The following is a 26,859-nucleotide window of genomic DNA, read 5'->3' on the forward strand; positions in this document are numbered from 1 at the left end:
TACTTGAGGGCATGGCAGGTGGAAGTACTTGAACTGATTTTCAAACTGTGATTCAGTAATTCATAGTGTACTATGCCAGTCTGTATGATCAAAACAAGAGATACCATATCCTTGCACAGTAAAACAAGAGAGCATGCATGCATGCATGAATACAGACACACTGTGACATGACACAGTGTACTCTCAGATCCATGACTTTGGGATATGTTTTCCTTGGGCTTGATTTTCTCCGATCTAGATAAAACCAAGGCCATGGATAGCTTCAGGACCAGGATATGCTGAGCAAGTGCAATATTAGTTTGCATTCTAGGTGAGATTTGTGAATAAAATATTTCACAATATTGATACATAATAAAATACTATAATATTTTCTCAAGAACTTTGTCATCAATGAGTCAGTGTACTGGTGAAGAGATATGTATTCCCCACAAAATTCATTGAAGTTCCAAAACAGTGTCTTCTACTATTTTTATTAAAAATGTCATATTAAGAAGATTAAAATTTGGGCAAGGAAATCAGCGGGCATTGAAAAAGTTGGCCCAGTACAAATGAATGGTCCCATTGATTCTAATGGGTCCGATGACAAACATACCACTAATTGCCGAGAGAACAGGACATTCAAACATTGGGGTTTATAAATACCTATAAGCACGATCTTGTTAGCTAAATATAGCTGGCCTAACAACTAGAAGTATTTGAACCTTGATAATAAATCATTACATTAGCCAATGCAATATATATGCTAATTACCTAAATCAATGTCATGACATGCATAAAGGTATGCATTGATAATTAAATTAAAAATAACAAGTATAATCACCATATTGTTTTATGTATAGTACATAAAATAGCTATTGTTTGCAATCTGTGTTCATTTCATTGTCAGTCCCATTTAGTTTAAAATAATTATCTAAGAGTAACACTTCCACACATGGAATATTCTTTCACCATGCACATATACTCTAAAAGTCATTTCTTTATGTGTTATGGTGTTACATTTTTTTTTTTGAAACTGAAGATGGAATTTTGTTTTTGTACACCAAAGAATGTGACTGCATAACACCAGTCATTGTTCTAACATCTCTTAAAATTCCTTGATCATTATACTATTGAACATTGTTCTGACAAAAAACAAAAGGCAAAATAAGTTTTACTAAACACATGTACATTTTTGTCACCACCCTTATTTCCCCTCTGGTTCTTAAAATTTCATAGCCAACTATTACAGGACATTTAATTTTAAATGTAACATACTGTGAAATAAGGACAGCCTATTCTTCAGGCTAGTGTATATAAGATAAGAAAAGATAAGATAACGCTTTATTACAACCATACAGAAAATTGACAATTCTATTTGGGTATATTAAGTGTAATAAAGATATTAAAGAACGCCACATTGCAATAGGCAAATGTTATAAGTATATAAGTCAAACAATTTTCTTGATCAAAGATTTTTACATGATTTTAGATACATACAGAGAGCCATTATAATCTCTTTTTAGTTTTGATTGCATTATAAATTCAAATTGCTCTTTCTTATCTATGCTATTGAATTCTGAATTTATATTATAAATTACACTAAATAATTTATCTCTTTGCTAAATATAGTTTGTAATTTATCAAATGATGTTCTTCGTCTTCTACTGTATTACAATTTGTACATAGTCTATTCTCAATTAGAGTTTTGGATTGTGTGTGGTATCCCTTCTCAATTGTAAAGACTATGACAGCTTATCCTGAATTATTGTGCCATTGTTTTGATGTGTTGTCTATTATTGATATATGTATTGCTAACCTAATATGTTTAATAACAAGGTGAAAGGTTGAAGTCAGAATTTTTGGACTCCATTCGAGTTGAGTTTTGTTGAGACCATCATATTTCCTTGTATGTTATGTGTATTGTTGATATTTGTTTATTCATTATCTATAGGTTTCTAGGAGACACATGAAAACTAACATGGTTATGAAATCCTTTCAATGATTACAGGAGATTTAATTAAGTTATCACTAACCGTTGATTTGTTTTATCGACATTTGATTTCTATCATGTAGTTCAGCATTTTTGCTTGTGAGGTAATTGTTTTGTATTACTCAGCATTTGATTTAGCTTTATCAGACCTATTCAATGCAATATACGAATTTCATTAAAGTTGTACAAGCTTCTCAGTTTACAGGCTTTTTTTTTTTTATTTCAGATGAAAATACACATTCATAATTAATGTTACTATTTATACATGTCTTTTTGTTGTTCCCCAGTGTTGTTAGCATAATTGATAAGACATACCGGGTATTAATAGGGGAATTCTTGGGCATTCAACATGCAATAAAAAAATCACCTCTAAAAACAACTTGTTCCCCTATCATAAAGGAACAAAAGTGAAATTCATCACACAGAATACGTCCTAAACTAAGTTTGATCATATCATATGATCAGAGTGTAATTGTTTATATATACAGGGGTGTCTCATCATTGAGTTTATTTCAAAAATCGCAGTTGTGTCTATTCCTTTCACGCTGGTCCTGTGAATTTCATTGCAAGTGGTTATTTAGAATTCAGTTTGTGTGATGTCTGGAGTTTTAGTGAAGGAAAGTGTTTTGTATGTTGGGTTGTGAGGTGAAACGAACACTGTGTAGGTCAACATACCCTTGCTCCTAAAGGTAATTCAGTACTCCAGTCTCACACCCACCCACCCACCCACTGTACTTTACACAATTCTATTGAACACATCTTGGCAAGTCTCACAGAATTGTTGAACTTTTCGGGGTGTGGTAGCTGTTTTTTAAAGACACCAAGCAATGCTATCCTGACAGTGACAACACATGAATACAGTGACCTTGTTTTTGTGTACGGTCTATGGTTAACCCACTGTGCTCCATTCATAAATACACACATCCCTATAATAGTACATGATGCTATTGTTGTAGCTAATACATTTGTGTATGGGAGTATCCCTTACATTCTAAATGACTGGTTGGTATGTTTTTATTCTCATAACAAATGTATTTGCAAGTTCTCTTTTATCAACCAGAATAATACATAGCCACACATATTTCTATACTGACTTGTGTTAATGTATTAGCTGGTGACTCATAGTAACCTTAGATTAATGTGAACACATGGAACATTGATACAATATGCACCAATTATACTATATAACTCTAAAATTGGATAAATTTGTTCTCGGGTATCAACAATTATAAACGTGAAATCATACTTCATTTCTAATTTTTCACATCATGATGTTGTCAAATAAATTATTCCATGGATAATTTATACACCTTCCTGTGTTGGCCCCTTTTTGACACTTTTTTTTGCTGTCTCATGTGAGAGTAGTCTGCAGACAAAGGTCGCAAGTTCACACACATCATAACGTTGCCAGTGGGGGCGCTGTTTTATAATGCTAGCATTTTAATGCATGCATACTTCTCAGACAACACTTTCACTTCCTTGTATTGAGTGACGGTTACATACACAGTCTGCTGTCAAACTACACATGCGTATGTTGAAGAAAGTAGAGTTGGAGATTAAGTGTTTGTTTTGTCGGTTTTCAGGCCCTTAAATTACTTGTCTCCATCGACCTACACTGTTACAGGCAGTCGTCTTTTTCTCCCATCGACCTACCTGATTACAGATCAAAATTGTCAATATACATGTACAGGGCAAAATAACACTGCTGTGAATGGGTTATACTATAATGTCACATTTTTATCAAATTATGTTATTGGATCATTTGCCAACTTAAAAAGTTACAGGTTGTTTTCTTATCATGGGTCTCCATCAACCTGTAATTATACTAATAATTAGATCAAGTGAATACACTAGACAGACTGCCATGACATAAACAGTTGGTAGAGCTTCAATTTGTATATTCAAATCAGACAATAATAATAATGGCAAATTAGGTTACTGTGTAAATGCCCTCGCCTCCTCCCTACCCCCAACCCCAGGAACTACCATGGCATAATTACAGGTTGCAATAACTATATATATTATAATAACACTTTGCTGATATATACTATATGAATGGAGTTTATAATGTGTGATGTACAAAAGAACACCTTCAAAAATTTCTCCATAGGCTTTAATCAAGGCCTGGTAGAAGGAGTCTGTCTGTCTTTGTATGATGTTATAAGCTGCCATCCACTAAGCAGGAGTGCCTAGGAGGTGTTCACTGATAATATTGATAATTAAACCATACTTGCTGTTATAGGCTTATGAAATCACAACCAGATTGTTTTAAAGAATGATTTATTTCATGAATTTCCTGTGATACTATAGAGGCCATTATAATTGCTATGGTGTTCATCACCACGTATCGATTGTCCTACTAAAATTGAGATTTTTAGACCAACTCGATGGGTAATGTGAAACAAGTACGGCAAGATTGGATGTGCAGGTAGTGGCAATGTAATATAACACAGTACAACATGGTGTGATTTTTTTTAAATGTATACTACACATCACCTTCAGAAATATCACAAGCTGAGCTGAAATTCTATAGAACAGCTGTACATGCACTTGAAACATGAATGTATGCAACCTTTGTCTTGTTGATAGGAAACCCATAAGGAGGTGATACAAGCACTCAGAAATGAGAAAACCTGTTGAAATTTACAACAACATTGCTTTTGTCATGTTACACCACTGCACACCAACATCACATCATAGACAAACATTTGGTGTATTGAATTTCTAGCTGTCACCTGACAGTATTATCAATGGTGGGTGGGTATGACTAGTAGAAGTCAGTAACCTTTGCTAGACTAAGCACACATACGGGATAATAATTATACAGACAGAGATAACATAAAGGTCAGTAACCATAGAAACAAGGAGGACACAAAAGTTACTAAAAAATAGATGACACAAAAATAAAACCATTGAAATAGGGATGACATTGACACTGATGGAAACTATGATTATCCCAAAACTGAAATCAAATGAAACTGATTTATATCAAGATACATAATTCAACAAGTTTTATAATTTTAAAAGTTTTTTAGATTTTTTTTTACAATTTTAAAAGTTTTTATTTTTCCACTTAATTTTACGAGTTTTGTGGCGTGCACACGTAGCATTTTTGCTTAAGTTCAAAAACCTCAGTATAAGAAAGGGAAAGGTCATTGACAGGTAACTTGCATGTATTTCCATATAGACTGTACCATAACTTTGTTTGGCTGGGGTTCTTAGGTACATTTTACCTAGTAGTTCTTTAATGGCACCAGCTTTAGCATTAACACTGATCTATGAACATGTAGACTGATGTTAAAATCATCACAAATGGTAGTCTGGGATTACCTTTAGCTTTTCCTGGTAGATGTCTCCTGGTAATACACTACCAAGTTTTCAACAATGAGTTTTTCAGAGCTGAAGTCTGGCAAGGGACTTACCAGACTGTAAAACACAGGCGATGCTCCACACGTTCTGCTTTATCCTTGGGGCTATAGCCAAACATGTGCTGTGCTGCTAACGATTTGACAGACTTGTATCGGGTTGCTAGGGATTTGTGCTTCCTGTCTGAGAGGTCAACAGTTTTATGAACAAACAAATAAATCATTGACGCACTGTTGAAATAATAAATGTCTCAACAGATAGTCTCAAGGCTGGAATATAACATCCCCTCACCTCCCCCTCCCTCCCCAACCTCTTGTAGAAAAGGCAGATTACGAATTCCTCCACAGGCCTTCAGAGAGAAGAGAAATTAACTGTATTTCTATACTTCTTGGCCTTGGATTATGTACCTTTAAGCATGTGATTTAGAGTCAACTAAAATATATCGTGCTATTATCCCATATAACAACAATATATGGTTTCATAATAGACATTTATCACCATTCCACAATTGTTTTCCAAGGACTAAAGATCTTTGACATATTTTTATCTTTTCATTGTAATATTTTAGTGGTGGTAATATTATTTTATTCCATCACTGTGTTCCTTTATGAGTCTGTAATCTATATAGTCTGTAAGATATGACTTGTTGTGCTATGTCTTTACATGTAATCAGCCAGTACAGCAACTATAGCATGTTAAGAGAAGACTGATTTTGGGCTGAACAATAGCCCTGTCCATATCTGATCCGGATCCATTCTGAATTAGACTGATCCAGATCACTTTAATCCACATCGAATCCACTTTCCGTCAACAATAAAATATTTGAAAGATGGATTCAATTTGAATTACATTAGAGTACCTGTCTACACATTACCAGATTCGATTCAAATTACTTATTATCAAACTAATTCACTGGAGTATGTGCCTGTCCACACCAGGCCTAACTGATCGCGATCTGATTCGAATTACTTTGATCCGGATCAAAACCACCACCCAGAGTAGGCTTCGATCTGGATCAGTTAATTCGTATTATATACACATTAACTACAATTATGGACATGTAAATCAAATTGGATCTGGATCAGATTTTGTAGTATGGACAGACTTACTGTCACCATATCTTAGAGTCTATACTCTATATTATCTTACTTCAGTGTACCCCAAGGGACATGTCATAGTGTTAACATTATATCTCTGGTATCATTATACTCTCAAAACTTAGTGTTGGTTTTTTACATGACAATACTTGTTATTGTTATTGGGTAAAATATTAATATCAAATGATGTCACCTTTCAAACTCATTCTAGCTGTCCTAAGATGTAATATTATTTAAAGTAAATGTCAAAAAGTTTTTGTGAAAAAATATATTTATTTTAATTTTACTGATATCTTTGATTAGCTATAATCAAGACACTTGGTGGCCAAACTCTTCAATGAGTACAAGATTTCCAACTGAGTGTGTTTTGAATGAGGACATGGTCACTGCTTGTCCTGAGACTGCATACCCGAGTTGTACACCTATGGGTGATAGAGGAACTGTGGTCAACAGCACAATGGCAGATCTGGTGCAAACAAATCTGACTATACTGTTTCAAAGAAGATATTCGTATATTAAACCCCCTGGAAAATTGAACATAGATGGTGCCGTTTAGGAAGTATTAAAAAATGCCTGGGTTAATCTTTGCATAACTTCCTACACATATGGACCACTTGGTAACAGACTACATCTATCATCACAAACATCATGTGGGTTGGCTTCCTGTGTTCGTAATCTGTACATCAGTTTATTCCATTCAAAGCCTTACTGTAAAGGTACACACTGTGCTCACGGTAGGATGACATCATATGAAGATGTCAGAGGACAGACTGATACTTGTATACATGTACATCCTGGGGAGGGCAGCAGGGGTCAGGGGGTCAACATACTGATACAATGATGTAACCATACCTCCTCCTTGAGTCAGAATATGACTCATCTAACCGAAACCTTCTGATATGACAGAATAAATAAATCTCTGTTTTTGTAGTTTCATATTTCAATCATGTGCTGACTTTGTAGTCAAAATAAATAGTATTGTATGTGGCCTGACCAATATGAAGACTGTAGCCCCCAAAAACTACATTTTTCAAGGCCTACATCAGATTATGATTAAATTCTACTTAGTATGTAAAAATGACCACATTCAGATCAGGGATTAAAATTTAGGTGTGTCCAACACTTGTTTGGCAGAGCTATTGAAATAGTTGGTCCAGAACAAAAGAACAATCTGTATGGCCCTAGTGATAAAATAACACTTATGGAAGTGAGGAATCCCTGGCCTTAATTGGTGTCAAATTAAAGGTCATATCACTAGTTCATTCATATATCAATGAATGTATACTCACAACATACAGTGATCTTAGTTGACAATTGGACTATTATTACAAACACTACCAGTATAGCATGGGGGGGGGGGGGGGGGGGGGGGGCTATTTTTAAAACTCTGGGACAATTTGCCATACATACATACATACATACATACATACATACATACATACATACATACATACCGGTACATACATACCGGTACATACATACATACATACATACATACATACATACATACATACATACATAATACATACATACATACATACATTATACATACATACATATGTACATACAATGTATATGGCATTGACATTCAACAAACTCCTTTTGAAATTATGACAGTAAAACAACATACCATATTTGCAGTGACAAAATCAGACTGAAAAAAAAACCTTGTTCTCAAAAGAGCACCGACAATTTCAGTTTTGAAATTTACTGACCAAATATAGCATAATTGCATGATTCATTGAAAATAATGGACCCAGTGTAATTCCGTCTTCAAGTTTACAACAAAAAGTGAAGGAGAAAAAGGATGTAGACACTTGACAGCCATGCCAGCTGGGCTTTCACAGCATCTGCAGGCTTTATCAGACTCTATTTGACAGTAATGCACAGTTTGTACTATACTAATCAGTATGTATTATATAAAGGCCTGTTATTACTTAACCAACAGAGTGACAGCCTTGTTAATAATGACTATACATCAAAATAGAGATTCAGGGGGAAATTTTGTACATATCAAATTTTTATTTCATCAACCTTTGCAATTATCTGTATTCTATTCATAAAATGATGTTTCCTTTTATGCAAGAAATGCGACACTGACGATAATTACTTTTTTTATCTATACATTCTAGTTTCCTATTTATAGAAATACACTGACAGTGCAGGACGTTAGCTTGAATGGATATTAATTAGAAACCCATAGACACAATTGCAGCATCTTGACTTGTCGAAAAACTGGAGCCACTTGAAAGTCTGGGTTGATAGCTTTACTGCAGGCATGACAAAGATAGTACTATGCGAAGACCAGACACAACATCAATAACCAGTGATTACAAGTCATAGGGTCAAATGCTTGTATTCAGTAATGCTTCCTGTCTACCCTGCCTTACTGCATAATGTCCACTTCCCAAATCTACCAACATTCCATTCTGTATTTCCTGCATTTAACTGCTTAATCATTTCACTGCTATCAAATTAATTACAGTAAAATTCATCATCTTAATTAAAGTCTGATTATATGTTAATTATACAAACATGAAACGGATACTGTCTATTTTATCGGTGTATTCCCAGCAGATGGTTTGTGTAACACAAATCACTGCCTGTGATACAGTGATAGTCCACTTCAAGTATTAGGAAATCTCAGTTGAAATTAGTCTAGGGGTTTAATCTGTGACTTTGAATCTCACAATTTCTCTTCATCCCAATGCAAGAAAATTTTAGAAGCCATGACTAGCCTCTAGACTAGGTTGAAATATATTCACGTAGTAACCAAAAATAATAACACATTCCAGTTTTACAAAAAAACAAAACATGCACAAATGCAAGTGTGGTGTACTTGGGATATATTTGCACAAGTGCTTGCAGTGTTCTCTGCAGTAGTACTTTCTGGAGCATAGTGAGTGAAAGTGCTGCAGAAAACACGGCAAACACGAACACAATACCCCGAGTACCCACACTGGCACTCACACAGCATGGGGTTTTGCATATGTTTATCCAATTTTGCTTTTTATTTCACTTTGTTCTTAAATGATATTATATTATTCACGACTCTCTTTAGCAGTGCCTCTCTTTAGCAGTGCGTGATGTCCTACCTTGCATTTAACATGAACTATTGTGTGTGTGTGCATATCAACACAATTACATTTACTACTTCATTTTTATAACAACGTTATGCATTCCGCATTTTAGAACAAAATAGTCAATAATTGCCTGAATCACATGTTAATCCAGTTTATTAAACTGACGGTCAACTCATGAAATATGCTGTTACCATGACAACGTGTAATCCAGCAGACACTATTCAAGGCTATAGAAATGCATTAGATGATCATGCTGTTTGTCTTCACTATTACTTTAAAAAAAGCTTCTTAAAGATGCGGAAAGGCAAGCTGAGTTATCATGTTATTACTGAAGTTGATTACATGTGTGCGTGTCTTATTTCACCAAAATAGGCCTTCATCTAATGTATTACTGCTTAGCAAGGATTCTTTTATAAGAAAATGCTGAGCATGGGTACAGTGTTTAATAAAAATGCAGTGTTGGCCAGTATGAGTTCTGAGTGACTAATCAAGGAATTTTTAGTTTCAGAGAGCTACATGTATGATGTATATACTTGACATGATTTAAATTAATAGACATTTCAGAATAAACAGTGCCCTCTATGGCACATCATTGACATAAAAACAGGTAATGAGTTCCTGATTAATGATGCGCCATAAATATTTATTTTATTAGAAATTAGGGGAAAGAAGTTGCATGGAGGTACATTGTTTAACAAATGGGGGAATACAAACAGTGACTACTTTGTGTGTGAGATATATAGTTTTGTCCAGAAGGCCAAGGGGAATTTTTACATGATACTAAAGACTATTGAGAGATCATTGTAATGAAAGTATTATATTATAGAACTTAGAAGACTCAGATTCAGAAACATGTTATTCGTTACACTTGGGGGTTATTCTATTACTCACTGTCAACATTTATTAGCAATATACTATTTTTCACTGAGGTTGAATTTATTTTAGTATGACTGACATATAGAAAGACTGTTGACTTTTTATTCATTGAGTCTGTCAGACATATACATTGTACAACCTAGCCATTACACAGGAGCTCCCCCCCCCCACCCCTCATCACACACTTTAAATTACTTTGAAAATGAACTCCCTGATATTTTTATGTCTTTGTAAACCTTTAGAGGTGCTATGTTCAGACACTTACATGAAGAAGTATTACTCATCAACAACAATAAAAGTAATCGCCTACTTGCAGTAATGGTACAACACACAAAAGCCATCTATAATAAGTGTATCCATCAATTTGATCAAATACAATTATGAAACATAAAACAATATGTCGTCTGGCTCAACAATCTTATTTTAATAGCACTACATTTGAACCACATGATAAAATGTAGCACTATTGGTAAGATTTTTGCTTGCAGCAGAACACTACAACCAATGAGATTGTCTCAATCTGATATCCCTCATGAATATTCATCAACCATTTTTAGTAAGTACTTATTCAATGGTGAATAATGACAGAGCACTCTGATTATTTTGGTTTTGTCAGCGGCAAAATATTCTACTGATCTATGAAAAATGAGTATTTGAATATATGAATTTATCAATGTCTAGCCTGGTGACTAAAGACTGCTATTAAACAATCTTGAATGGACATTTAATTAATTTGTCATTCCATTTTTGAAATATGACTTCTTTAACTTTAGCTGACTTTATAAGTAGGTATTCCATAAGTCTATCTCTCACCACTGTAATGTATTACAGTCCATATATCAATCTATTTCTTGATTTTAATGTTGAATTAATTTTGTACATTGTTTGACAACTGCAATTATGTTTGCAAAATCTGCAATTAATTAAGATTTAGTTATTTTGTATCATAAATTTTGCCTGAAAGCATGTAGGGAGACATCTTGTTTAAAAGGGACATCTTGGTTATAATTTCTAATGATTAGGGAGTGATATCAGACAGTGATATCAGACAGTTTTAATTTTTTAAGATGGATAACTTCGACTAGTTGGTACACCTATTTTGTTGGGGAATTGTTGATTGGTTGATAACACCTGTTTTGCTGGGAAGTTTTTGATTAGTTGGTCACCTGTTTTCCTGGGAAGTTTGGTGCAGCTGTTTGGGAAAAGCCAATCATGGAATATTAACCATCACAGAGGAACCAATGAAATTGAAATACATGGCAATAATGCATTGGTTTGAAGACATGGATACATACACTTTAACAATTTTCATGGGCTAATAATAAATATTAAGAATATTAGTTTTTATATAGCACTTTTCCACACTGTGCTCAAGATGTTTTACAATTATTACTCCTGATGCAGGCTTATAACTACGATGACCCTTTACATGCCCCCAACTCCCTGGGGAGCATACAATCCATTACAGCCTCTGTAAGTGCATAGGATTAAAGCATTCACATTGTAATTTCTATCCTACCAGGTTCCCAATTATACAGCTGAGTTGACTGTGGCACAATTGTGGTTCAAATCTAAGCCAAGGACTTTAGACATTATCAGAAAGAACTGTGGCAAGGCTTGACAGAGGATTTGCAGGTTTCAAGTTGTTTAACCATGATGACTCATACATAATTATAAAGGAAATAAATTATAGACATTGCCATATCTCTGTCATTACACTGTAATTTCATTCAATCTGGAAAAAAGTCATTAAAATAATGAGAGTAAAAGGTCAAAATCATTTATAATTCAGAAGTGGTATCACTGCATGGTATTTGATTTCTAAGCCTTGAAGTAAAGGTGTGGACACATGGAAAAGATGGAGGATCTGGCATCTTGTTTCGCTAGTAAAAACACATATGCAAACAGAGGATTAATAGAGCATAGAGGCATGTAGAGCTTTAAGTTTGTTATGGGTGAGGAGTAGGAGCAATCATAGACCCTACACAAAATTTGGTGTAGGGTCTATGGTGCAATGAACTCTGCAAAATTTCACACTTCCTATCATGAATTCTTACTAAGACACACTCATATGTGCTATACTCTATCCACACAAAATTCATTTGAATGAATTTTTCACTTTTTTGTTTGAAAACCCCAACAGTATATTCTCCAGTAGTTTTTACAGAACTATTTTTTTTTTCTAAAATACAAAATGACCTAAATAGGTGTGCACATAAATGGTATAAATTCATACTTCTACACCTTATCAGCATAATACATCTTTTAATACTCTTGGTTCATAAATTTGTAACAATATATTGATCACAGCAGCTGTGACACACAAAACATGTATATATTATTCTATAGTAACAAAACAGCAGCAGGTACATGTACACTATGTGAAGGGATAAATGTACCACTAACAAAACCTTGGAAAGTGGAATATCAACTCTGTCATTAATTTGAAATGTTGTTTTTCTTTCATCAAAAGATCACACATACAGATATCTGTTGAACATAAAATGAATGGGTAACATGTGTAAGGTTGGATTCTTCAACGACCTTCCTTCTGTCTCAAGGTGAAAGGTCATCAGAGGTCATCTGGGGGTGTGACAATGGCAATTAGGTTTCATATGCACAGAGTGTAGTTTCTAATTTATGTGGGAATTGGACTGGTCATAAAACAATACAAAATTAAGCATTCAGTTTTTATAGACTTGTTGACCATTTCATGATGGGAGGTAACTTTCAACAAGTCAGCGACACTGTCCTCAATTTGGGTAATGTCTATATTTGAGACTGCATTGTGTTCTGTCGGTACGACAGAGTTGCATCAAATTTCAGTTAGTGGAGTACAATGGATACCAAATTTCATGAAATCTACCACCAACAAAATCGCGGACACTCTGATTGAAAAGCTAGCAATAATTGAAATGTATGAAATATTGATTTACACAAAAAGAAAAGTTTAGTTATTGTACATATATATACATATATGGATATTTTGGGCAACTATGTACACAAGGAGTAACCCCAAAACAGAAACCATGCAGGCTAGTTAATTTAACATACGTGTAACTGAACCAGCAAAAAATATTACAATTGTTATTTTAAAAAATGTAATCACCCTCTGTCATTCACGAGTAAAACAAGGCTAACCACGCATTATAATACAACTATTCTTGTAATTGTTATTCTATTATTAACCTCTTTGCTGCCAGGAATTTTCTCATCACTACAATTTGACCAAAATTTCTTGTTTTTGAGCAAATTTTTGGCAAATCTCACATCAATTTTGGATGTCACATGAACTGTACAAATAATCTCCTTTTGTAGATCAATGTCAAAATGTTTATCAAAACTCAAATTATTTTTGAAAAGGAGCCATACAAATATTTCTCTTTCTAAATCAAATGTCAAATTTCAGTTCAAAAGTGACTTATCTTGAAAGAAATGTTTCTAAATGATGCAATCTAAAGATGACTTTGAGTTCTTGATACTAGATTTAATATTAGTGAAGGGACTAAAAGTACTCAACACTATACTTGAAATTTGTTGACTATCCACAAGAACATGACAGACCAACCAAACTATGTAAAGAACATTGCCAATAAAAAATGACCTTTACACTTACTTTTGTCTGAGTGAATCATTCTCTCTCTTTCTCTTTCTCTCTCTCTCTCTCTCTCTCTCTCTCTCTCTCTCTCTCTCTCTCTCTCTCTCTCTCTCCCCTCCCTCCCTCCCTCCCTCCCTCCCTCCCCCCTCTCTCTCTCTCTCTCTCTCTCTCTCTCTCTCTCTCTCTCTCTCTCTCTCTCTCTCTCTCTCTCTCTCTCTCTCTCTCTCTCTCTCTCTCTCTCTCTCTCTCTCTCTCTCTCTCTCTCTCTCTCTCTCTCTCTCTCTCTCTCTCTCTCTCTCTCTCTCTCTCATTAATGTCTATAAACTGTCAATACTGCAGACAATCTCAAACTCACAAAATTAGCAGATAAACATTTCACATTATGAAGTTATGATGTATGTACTTCAAGGAGAGCTTCATTTAACTCAAGTGGATCAAACATAATATATTATGACACAAAAGAATGCTGTAAAAATATTTGTGAAATTACACATGGACCCTTGGGGAGAATGAATCATTGTAAAACTACCTAGCATGGCCTTGGGGGTTAAAGTTACTGATGACAATACAATACTAAACAATCAATAATACAACCTAAAAATACTATATTGTATATAATAAGGTGATATTATTTTGATATCTGGTATTCATAGTACAGCTGTGTTATCGATCTATCTTCTACATTATAATATTTGTTAACTCTCTCAATGTGTCCTTGCTGTTCTTATTATTTGTACAAACACAACCACATTCCATATTTCTGTTAAATCTACAAAAAATGGCATAACATACAATTGTGTGTTTGTTTTCCTCTGAAGTTCAAAGTCTATAGTTTACAGTGTAGCATTGTCTGTGTTTTTGTTGCAGGTGGCAAGTAAAAATAACTGATCATGTTACAACAAGGAACTCAGACCATCATATTTGAATATCCCTAATTTTGAGTTAATATCTAAGGAATTTCTAGGTGCCTCATCATTTGTTGTTACAAGGCCAATGATTACATTTACACATGAAATGACATTTTACAAAAAGGAACACATAAACGGTGCTCATTCATTCCAAACAACACAAATCCTATGTTTCTGCTGGGGACTTTCCATCCCTAACCTAACACCATGCCAAACTCCGATCCCTAGTTGGAACACAGATGTATAGCTAGTCCACTGTTCTACAAACTCCCGAGCTTGAACACAAATGTGTATCTAGTGTATAGTCAGTCCACTGTTCTACATTGTAAGCTAACTCAATAGCTTGAATGCAAATGTGTATCAGTGTATAGTCAGTCCACTGTTCTACATTCCCCTCTCTCCCTATATAGTACAATCAGTCCACCGGTTTAGATTCTAACCTGAAAAACTGAATTGTTATTATAACCTTGGTGGTACAGTGGTGATACAAACTGTGATTGTAACTTGTTATCATAACAATTTTACTTGACCGTATTAAAACAAATCCCTTTCTTATATATTTTCCCCAACATGGCAATAATCAACATTACAGCTGGAGTGTATCTACAACATTCAGTAATCTGACGCCACACCTTACATCTTGTATTAAGATATATGACATTACACCTCCAATTATATAGTTGTATGCACTGGGAAATTAACAGGTTAAACACACTTAGTGCTAGTTGCACACTGTTAATTCTATACAGATTACACTACTGGTATTATATCATGATTTATTTAAGTGGTTCAACTATTAGCTACATCTGTTCATATTAATCCACTGCAATGTGACCCGTGTACATTTCTACATATTATTATTTATCATTTCACAGCTGGACTACTGGTATTTTGATAAGCGTATGTTTCATTGCAGTTTTGATTTGTGTAGACAAATATCAGTCCAACTCTTAGTGTGTGTGTGTGTGTGTGTGTGTGTGTGTGTGTGTGTGTGTGTGTGTGTGTGTGTGTGCGTGTGTGCGTGTGTGCGTGTTTGTGTGTGTGTGTGTGTGTGTGTGTGGCGTGCGTGCGTGCGTGCGTGCGTTTGTGTGTGTGTGTATGCAGGCACATGTGAAAATGTGTGTCTTCACATGTCTATGCATGTATGCTTGCATGTTTATGTGTGTCCATATGTGTATCTGCATAATGTTGGAGGATGGGGGTATGTGTGAACATCATAGTCTTGACCAAAACGATGTTAGCACACTATCAAAGGACATGGTTGCAATACAGCCACAATGATTGGTCACCTTTTATCATGTGACATTCAGAACAGACAATGATTGGATAGTACTCACCTCCTCATTAAAAGTGAACAAACTGTTGCCTTTGTTATCTTTCAGGAATAGTGTACCCTCCAGACCAAACTTGGGAATAAGGATTTGTAGGGCATTTTTACGTACGAATAAAACAAAGCCTTCCTCATCCACAGATCTATCCTTGAAGAATAGCTAGAAATAAAAATGTCAAAAAATTACATGAATTTGAGAAAAAGCGCCCTCATTGCCCTTAACACTCAAAGAGCAGACTGATGAGGGTGGATGGAACTGGGTTACAATTCTTATAGTAGGGAATGTATTATGTCATCTGTACTTCATTCAGTTTTTATGGGGAGTTTTATCAGCTGTTTTTATTCAACACAACATATCATGCATTTTAAAAATAGTATTTTTATATTCAGCAAATTAGAAAGATTAGATTTTCTGTATTATGAGAAATCATGATTTTTTTATTGAGAGCAAAGAGACAAATGTACAAAATGAATCATGAAATAATGCTAACAATGGCTCCGTAAATCTCAAATGCATGAATTCATAATTAGTGTAATGCAGCATTCCTTTAGGGCTGGAATTGCTGAACATGATTGACAAAAATAATAAATTTCTAAGACACCTTTTTTCCTGAGGACAGATCAATTAATGGCAATCAAAAATGCATCAAAATAACGAGAGACTATCAAAGAGAATTAAATCATTCAGTAGACATGATCAAATTTTAATGCTGTACATTTGACAGGAAATGATGACTCATACACTGTCTTCATTCAAGAGGATACTGTTTCAAAGGTTTTGCCTAACTCTGCCACAGCCTGACCAGTTGATCTGCAAAATGCCTAACTCTGCTATGTACTTAGTTAGGCAAATCTAACGTACCTGCGTATGTAGTGCCACTGATGCTCTCCCAGCATACTGCGCCATCTTGTGACGGTAATTGAGATTGTTGCACAAGGACTGAAACATAAGAAATTATCAATTTGTGAATAATTTGCATACTGCCATCTTTGTTGTCTTTTCTTCTTTTTGTGATGATATCAGAAATGGTGGCATTTTAGTGAATTGTGAATTGAATAGTGATTGAAATGAAAGATTTTGGTAAAATGGAGAGAAAACACTCGAAAATGTACATATTCATCATTTTGAAATGTCCAATACCAAGTAAGTTGGGTATTATAAATATGAGACAAACCTGTGCTTTGTGTTTCTCCAGTAAATCTGCATATGACGGATCAGCACCTATGGCTACGGCTAATAGTCTATGCACTATCACATCAGAATACCTAGAGGGAAGAAGTAGAATTGGAGGAAATATACAGTCTGGAAATGAACAGTCAGACACGTACAACAGAAGATATTTTACACAAAAAATCACCTACAACAGGTTGAAAGTTTGCAATCATGATTCCAATTTGCTCTTGTCTATCAAAAAAACCCAAATCCTTTGCATGGGAGCAGAAATATGGTTACCTTCTAATGGGTGATGTGAAAAGGGTATAAATGGGGGGGGGGGGGGGGGGGGGGGGTAGAAATATAGTTACCTTTTAATGGGTGATGTGAAATGGGTCTAAATGGAGTAGAAATAGAGTTACCTTCTAATGGGTGATGTGAAATGGGTATAAATGGGAGTAGCTAAACCATAATGGTAGAACTCCTCCTCTGGCAGGGTGCCACTACAAAAATACACTGCCTGCATCATGCAACGTGTTGCTAACATTCGCAGTAGAGTATTGAAGTATGGTTGGCCTGGTAGCTCAGCCTCCTCTAAGGAGATTGCCAAGTCTTTGTTTGTGTCTGTAGATATTTTCACATCCTGTCAAGAAAAAGACAACAAAAGTGGCAATAAAGTTCACATCAAATTTCTAGTGTTGTAAGAATAGCTCACAAAATGGTGATGCTTTAATTTGATAGTTTGTTACAACAATGGTATATCAACTATCAGCTTACACAATTTGGTTGCAATGATATGTTTATTCAGCCTCTGAACTGTACATGTAAAGATATACAACAAGACATGGGCACTGAGTTGTACATCCTACTAACACCACGGCTCCTTTTGTAGAGATGAATTGATGTTATTCGATATACAACTGCATCCCCATCTCTTATTTTCACATACACACTGACATTCACACACAAACCAGGTAACATTGATTGGTTGTCAGGGGCACTGTGGTATCAAACATGTAAAAGCACAGGTACATCTAAACCGTCAACTTAGGGTGTTCAATCATTGCATCGGGTTTCCCTAGCTCCAATGTAAAGAGTAACACAAGTACAAATGAGGTAGTCCAGATTTGGTCAACTTTTGATTACTACATACATGTATGTGTACTTGTAAAATGAAGACATGCACTGTTTTTGATAACGGTGACAAGATATTAAAATCTACCTGTATTTTATTTGGGTTCCTTACCATGGTACAACTACAAGATATGAAATTCTTTGCAAATTTTACCATACTTTTTCCATCTCCTGCAGATTTCAAAAGTTTTGTATCAACTTACCTTTGAATCCCCAGCTTTTACGAGTGGTTCATAATTTGACAGTGGTGGGGCTGGATGTCTTCTTAATAAAGCACACTGTGGAAAGACTTCTTTTATCTTTTTAGCAACTGAGATATTAGCCAGCAACATGAACTCTTCAACCATAGAATTGGTTTCCCTATTGTCAAATAAAAGAATTTTCACAAAAAGGAAGTTATCTTAAGTTTCTAAACTTCAAACATGCTATCAAAACAGATGAAAGTCTGTATCCCCCTCTCTGTCACTCAGTCTGTCTTTCTTCATGTATCTCCTTCCCTATCTTTGTCTATCTGTCTGTCTCCCTGTCTGTCTTCTGTCTCTCTGCCTGTCTGTCTGTCTGCCTGTGTTTGTCTCTCCCTGTCTGTCTCTCTGTCTCTGTCTGTCTGTCTGTCTGTCTGTCTGTCTGTCTGTCTGTCTGTCTGTCTGTCTGTCTGTCTCTCTCTCTCTCTCTCTCTCTCTCTCTCTCTCTCTCTCTCTCTCTCTCTCTCTCTCTCTCTCTCTCTCTCTCTCTCTCTCTCTCTCTCTCTCTCTCTCTCTCTCTCTCTCTCTCAGTAAATTTGTCATTTGACATACTAGTAATACTTTCTCATACCATTGAGACATTTTTCTAATGTACATATACAAATATATCTTCAACCAACTGAACCATCATTGTGGTGTGAAACAAGGAAGTACAAAGTGTCATCCTGATATTTGTATTTTACTCACCTGAGTTGTTTGGTTTCTACATCTATTGGATCATGTGTCTCACTGTCCATACTGAATCTTACTTCTGTAGATGCCAGTGTTAATGCCCTGGTAAAACATAATTAGTCAACTTTAGTACAAGAATCAATGGAAAGTTTACTTTTGAAATTACAATTTTTGTTTAATGTGTTGTCGACTGCTTGCATTGTTATAAAATGGTAAACACTCTTATTATGGAAGTTGCCGAACAAGAACTATATAGATTACATAATTTCTGACTAAGTTCTGATCAATGCCCGTACATAGTGATATGTGAAAGTGAATGAAACCAACATTTAGCATCCAATATTGTATCAAACATAGTGAATTTACAAGGTACAGAAACTTAGATTCAATCAAAAGTGGATTAAGCTTTCAGATCAGGGCTAACACACAACTTTATCCAAGACAATTCTATATGTATTTCATTGTAAGTAAATGTATGGCTTACCCTTTGTCAATTCTGCCTTTCTTTAATATCTTGGCTAGTTTATTGAGTTGACGAAGTCCTAGAGTGACCTCATCATTCATGGTGGGGTCATCTATTCTCAGCTGGGCTAGTTCATAGGTCAAGGCCGCCTACACATTGGATTGTAGTAAATGAGAAATAATCAGAAATTATTTGAGTATGCATGCATTGTCGTGGCATGAGTCAACCAGAAAATAAATCCTGTCTGTTAGAACATGTACAACCTGGCTTGTGTATAGTATATTGCATACTGTGAGTAGACACTGGATAGGATTTGTAAAACTTACTCTAGATTTGATTATACTCTTGGTAAATCTTGTAGTTATCAAGTCAGCATTGTGGTTCACTTCCCAAATACAGGAGAAGGCAAATCGTTCTTCATTACCACGTAAAGAGCACAAATTAGAACTGAGTAATTCTGGTACCATGTCAATTCTCTGAAAAGCGGAAAGACATACAAAGTTATCACATCTGAGTTTGGCAGGTACATTTAATGCATCACTGGAGTAAGAAAAGCCACTATATGGTATTATGTAAATTGCTCATAAATCCCCATTTACTGACATGTGCTAAAGTTGCTAGAATATCACACACACACACACACACACACACACACACACACACACACACACACACACACACACACACACACACACACACACACACACACACATGCACACACACACACCCTCATGAGGTATAGCTTGACATTTGAAGTACTAAGTCAATCAATTTAATACAATTTGTTGTTCAGCTAAAAAGACACCCCCCCCCCCCCCATCCCCTTTCCAATAATCAAATCTTCTGAAAAAAAATGTTCCAAAATGTCTGAATGTACAATCTCGATCAAATTTTTTCTCTTAAAACAAGACCTTCACTGTCAAAACATATTACATTATTTCTGCATTTTAGTTTCTTCTATGTGACTGCATACTGTACTAGAAGGGCAAAGTTTTCATGCACTTTGGTGAAATAATGCATTATTACTTGATTTCACCTTGTCTTATACATGTAGTTACAAACATCATACTCACCTTGTCCACTAAGTATACAGTAGTTCCTCTGTTAGCAGCCTCAGCATCTAATGCATTACCTGGTCTGATGAAGTGTGTTACGTCGGCTATATGTACACCAACCTGGCAATGAAAGGTGGTACATAGATAGACACTGTCAATGAGGAATGGTCAACATAATGGAAAACATTGTCATTCACCACTGCCTACTTGTAAAACTCAGACACACCTTTTTACCCTAAAGAACACCTTCCATGTAAGGTAAAAACATTGGTTTTAGGTTTTAACATAGACTAGAGGACTTTTTTTTTTATCAAACTAAATTTCACTATTCTCAAGTTCAAATTGGCTAATCATTGTGGTTGGACTGACTGCAGTTTTCAAGAAAACTTGGCACACATTACTGGTATATACAATGTATTCCTTTTAGAAATGTATGCTCAGCCATACTGTATTCATGAAATTTATTCATTGTTCTTCCTGAAAGAAGTACCAAGGAGCACCAAGGTGTAAACCCTCTTGTAATTTCTGACCATATTTACCATACAATGTAACTCACATTCCAAACCACTTTGCATGTGTTTATGTTTAGTTTGTACCACTAGCATGACAAATAAAAGCTACAGAACTCTGGTTCACTAATGGCAGTTAAGTTTATGTACTTACTTCTAGATTTCCATTGTCTAACTGTCTACAATGTAATGCATCATCTATATCTGTACAGCCTGGTGGATCAACACTACAGATAGATAGGTGACGGAGATCTTCACGGCATTCTACATCCTGGTATGAAATCAAATAAAAAAACAATGTGTGTCAAACACTGACAGCACAGGTTTTATTGTATTTCATGAAGTCTTACCTGGGAGGCAGTGGTGTGGTGGTGGTGGTGGTGGTGGTGGTGGTGGTGGTGGTGGTGGGGATTTGGGATTTGAGTTGATCCAGTAATATTAGGGGTGCGGTGGGATCCAGTAATATTATATACCAGTTTCAAATGTTTGGTCATTATTTTAGAGAAGAACAGTGGTAAAAATATCTTGTATAATTTGCTACTGTTCAATACAAAAAAACTCTCTTACTGATAGAGCAAATTACAACACTATTCCCCCTCCCATCCGTCCAACTGTCCTGAGAAAAATAACTATACTTAGCAAAGCCACAGTTTACATGGATATTGCACCTTTATTTAAATATGACTATAAATTGTGTGGCTAGTCTGTCATTTGATCATGCATGTTACAGTCACATGTCTACCTTACCTCTTCTGTAATACACCAAGGCATTCTAGGAAGGAAGCTGAGGACAGCTGTTGAGAAGCTCTGGTGTGGGACATCATGTTCAAGAAGAAGGACTTCATTTTCTGTATCTTTGTCACCAACTGGTCCTAGATTTTTAACAAAATGGCCCTGAAATCGAATATACGGTAACAGCATGATAATTTCAACTGGGTATTTACCGTTTGTAAAAGCACTCCAACGTTTTTTGTTTTTTTTCAGACAAATTTAAGAATTCTCATTTTATATGAAAATTGAACATCTTTCAATTTATATATCACATCAACAGGAACTCATACTTTACAAGTACAACTCTAGAGGGCACTGATAACAAGTTTAGCTACAGAACGTTAACTATGGTGGCAGTGTTCATTATTTCTGTCAGAATCACACAACATCTACGTACTACTATAACCATCACTCTGCTAAATATGACAATTTACTACGGTATACCTGAGGATATCTGGAATTTCTTGGCCATGAATCAATACTGACAATAATTCTTTGTCCTTTTAATGTGTCTGCTTGTCTGGTCTCTATTCTGATTTTGGGTATCCTCTTCTCAGCTGGTATAAATAGATGTCTTGTCCCCTGGTAAATACATACAATGTCAATCATCATACTCACTTCAATTGTAGCTTTTAATTCACAGAGTTTGTTTCAATCTGGACGACAGTACAGTTTATTAGTAGTGGGCCTTTGAAATACTATTGGATGGTACTATTAAGAGATGACTTATCAGTCGACAGTAAACATCAAAATTAGTTCTGATAAGTAAATACATTGAATGTATTAGGACACCAATACTTCATTCTATGCTTTTCATCATAACAGTTTAAGAATGATGGGTCAGTCGGTCAGTTAAAAATAAAACAATTTTTTTTAGAAAAGTAAACATTGGAGTACATGTTGGTAATACTTTCATTTCATAATCATACTTTAACAGTTTGAATGACTTAGAAATGAGAAACTTTGAACCAAAATTTGTTTTATCAAATTTCCTGAATTTCTGCAAAAAACGATAATTTGAGCTCAGATGCACATTAGTGGGGTTCTCATGACAATCAGTGATGTTGTGATTTTTTCTCATCCTGCCATAGAGGGCATCATTTTTTGTGTGTGGCCAGATTGAAGAAATATAGGGTTGGTTGGGTCATGAGGTACATAGAATTAAGTATGGCCACCCTTACACTAAGTCAATACATGCATGCCAAGTGTCAATTTGTCCCACACTGTGCCATTTCTGTACAGTAAAATCTGATATTAAATTAAAAAGACAAGTCTTACCCCTGACAAAGTTGATACCTGTAAAATACCACAGTAAGGTCGCCAGTTTCTCTTTATGATGCCAACAACCTTGGCAGTGGGAAGTGGTTTCATTCCTTTGATAGTTTTAGACTCCGTCTCCTACAGGTGAAAATTATAGACAACCCTGTAACATTTCCTCAAATTTAAAACAGAGCCTTAATCCTTAGGTACCAATAGGGAATACCAGTAGTACCCGGTAAACATTATTGACTCACTCTTAGTCATAATTCTTGGCAAAAGTTTGGACTGAAATTTAACGAAAGTTTCTTTATAGACTCACACATCACTCATTCCTTAGTTCAGATCGATACTAGCTCAGTACTGATAAGTGAAAGTGAAAGAAACTGACATCTCATTTAACATCCATTTTTTTAATCTGTTACATGCCACAATAATAGTTTTAGTTTCATCTTTGTGCCTGTCTTATCAAGTCTTATCTATTCTTGTCACTGTAAAGTCTGTTCTTCAACTACACTTCTATCTACTGTCATCACCAACCTCATCATCATCAATAATTTCATCTTCATCATCAGCATTTTGTGTTTCATCTGCGAGTATCATAGACGAAGGAAGGGTCCATTGTTTCCTAGGCAACATCTCTATGGCAACCACATCATCATGCACTGCTCTATTGAGGTTTGCCAACCCTTTGATGAACACCTTGTAGTGGGAAAGTAAATCATCAATTTAGTCAGAAACAGAATCCTATGGTGAGCAAGTGCCAATGTCACTTCCGCAGGGTATTTGCACGAATTAATGCAAGTACATCATGCAGTGTTCTCTGTGACCATAATTTCAGGAGTGAAGTGAGTAAAAGTGTAGCAGAAAACACTACAAGCAGAAGTTCTGTTTAAACAACATATGCATACTCAATTAACATTAAATTTAAAAAAAAAAATAGTGAAATGAAAATTCCTACTCCATGTCAAAACATTTTTCACAAAATCCATGAACATTCATTCTTGTAAAAAAATAATTGTACATTCATGTAATTTGAGGTACATGGGACTTTTTACACATAAAACTGTTGAGTTTTTATGCAGTCTGATTCAAATCACATCACTGCAGAAAATATTTAGAAAATGGTCAAAAAAAGTGGAAATTTCATTTCCTTTGTGGAAAGTGGTGGGAAAAGGTGAATTGGCTCAAGAAACGCATCAAAACACAGCAACATTACATAATCCTATCAAGTAAAGACTTCAATCAAGTAATATTCATCATTCTCACCATATCTTCTTCTCCATGTACGCTGACATTGGCTTCTTTATAATTTTCTCTGCTGGCATGTAACGTCCCTTGGAGGTATTTTTTAGACTTTATTCCACTCTGGATTTGTGTAAGTGGCAGATGTTCAGGGAATGAAATTTTATGAGAGCCTTTAACTTTGATGTCTTCATTTGTCTGCAAGGGAAGGTTTGGTATACCAGTTATAAACTAAACTAATTTCCACTCTGCTCAAAACACTTTACCATTCCTATCTATCATATAGACCTATTATGGCACAACAGCCCTTTATATTTCCTTCATTCCCTAGTAACCATACAATCTATTGGAGCCTTTTTTAGCACATGAGATTTAATCCTTCACAGAGCAACCATGATCCTACCAGGTACCCAATTATACAGCTGGGATGAATGGAGTGCAATATTGCAGTTCAAATCTTGCATGAAGACTTTAGCCATTCAGAAACAAACGGCAGTGGTGAGGTTTATACTGACAACCTGGGAATTCAAAGCTGACAACTCTGAGTCTAACCATCTAGCCATCATAACTTCCCACTTAATCAATATTTAAGAGTCACAGTCAAGATCTATAAATCAGATTTATCGACATTATTTTGTTTCACACAAGGGCTTACTTAATATATTATTCAACTTACAAAAAGGACTGCGGAATAGTAATAATGAAATCTGCCGCATCACATTTAGGCAAATTTAATGAAAAATTCAATGATGTTTTTTGAGTGTACCCATATATTGTCATTGCCATCAAAATTGTACAAAAACTGCATGTGTATACCTTTCACTCTATAAGATGATTTTTATCATCCCCACTACAAGGCAGAATTCAATGTGTATATGGATATTAGATGAGGTTCAACATGTATACTCACCATTTCATATTTGTTTTCTTCCTGTGCAAGCTGTGCCAACCGGTCAGCCAACGCTGGTTTAGCTACTAATGACTTGATGTACTCATGAACTGTAGTAACAATACAAATTCAGTGGATAAGTTTAAAGTCATGATGGCGTTGTGGTATTTAAGTTAACTTTGGTGTTCTCATCAGTAAATCGGGGAGGGGGGGGGGGGGGGGGGTTCAAAAAATCTGGTTCAAATACTCAAAATAGTTATGTTATTTTAGTTTTTTGATATACCACTGGTACAGACCTATAATGGCACAACAGCCCTTTACACTTACTAAATTCTGGGGGGGGGGGGAATACATATTCATTACAGCCTCTATTATTATAGCACATAGGATTGAAGCATTCACATTGCAACTTCTATCCTACCAGGTCTCCAATTATACAGCTGAATTGACTGAGGCACAATCGTAATTCAAATCTTGCCCAAGAATATTAGCCATTCAGAAACAAATGAAATGACAGTGGCAATTCTCAAACCACAGACCCTCCACACTGGTTGGTGGAGGGTCTATGCTCAAACCCACAACCTGCAGATTCAAATGCAGTGACACTAACTTAGAGTCTAACCATTCGACCATCATGACTCCACAACAACAATGATGAATATATTCTGATAATCTGAAACAAAACATCTCCTTCTATACACATGTACATACAAATAGATCATTCCTGCTACAGAAATGGACATTTGTCTAGTTAGAAGAATTTCTAAGTGGCAAGACTGAAGATTATTTTGAGGTGTTGCTTACAGTAACATACTTGAAACAATACAATAACCCCTATATATACATGTAATCCACAATCTCCTTGAAATAAACTAAATCCACTGATGTCTGACTTGCCCCTTTAAAGTTGCACTAACTGTAACTCGTTGAGTCAGAGCAGTAAGGTCATACCTGCCTATACAACTGCATAGCAGATATGACCTTTCTGCACTGACGCAACGAACTGGAGTATTATTTTTGGTTCAGACGACCAACAATATATTCACTGAAATTTTTTTTTAAATACCAATAATCAGACATTACAGATATTACTTAGGGGTTGATTGTATCCATATAGCTACAGGTTACAATCTTGACTGCATTGCGGTGCTGATTTTCCAAAAATCAATTTGATTTGGTTGGACCATATTACATTTCTGTAAGCAGCTGCATAAATATATTTACCAAAAGGTGATTCAATAC

General features: G+C 35.4%; 1 protein-coding gene across 1 annotated transcript in view; it reads right to left on the reverse strand.

The window, feature by feature from the left end:
* The window catches only part of LOC144439518 (exosome complex exonuclease RRP44-like), a 51,964-nt gene that overhangs the window by 22,356 nt on the left and 2,749 nt on the right, over positions 1-26,859 (reverse strand). Inside the window, 16 exon segments of the mRNA XM_078128813.1 lie at positions 16,235-16,387; positions 17,090-17,167; positions 17,403-17,493; positions 17,803-18,023; positions 18,718-18,874; positions 19,444-19,530; positions 19,913-20,040; positions 20,218-20,367; positions 20,965-21,066; positions 21,610-21,726; positions 22,203-22,349; positions 22,671-22,808; positions 23,505-23,624; positions 24,024-24,185; positions 24,753-24,926; positions 25,639-25,778. Of these exon segments, the coding sequence (XP_077984939.1) occupies positions 16,235-16,387; positions 17,090-17,167; positions 17,403-17,493; positions 17,803-18,023; positions 18,718-18,874; positions 19,444-19,530; positions 19,913-20,040; positions 20,218-20,367; positions 20,965-21,066; positions 21,610-21,726; positions 22,203-22,349; positions 22,671-22,808; positions 23,505-23,624; positions 24,024-24,185; positions 24,753-24,926; positions 25,639-25,778 (2,165 nt within the window).

This window comes from Glandiceps talaboti, chromosome 8 (genome assembly GCF_964340395.1).
Source record: "Glandiceps talaboti chromosome 8, keGlaTala1.1, whole genome shotgun sequence".
Lineage (NCBI taxonomy): Eukaryota > Metazoa > Hemichordata > Enteropneusta > Spengelidae > Glandiceps > Glandiceps talaboti.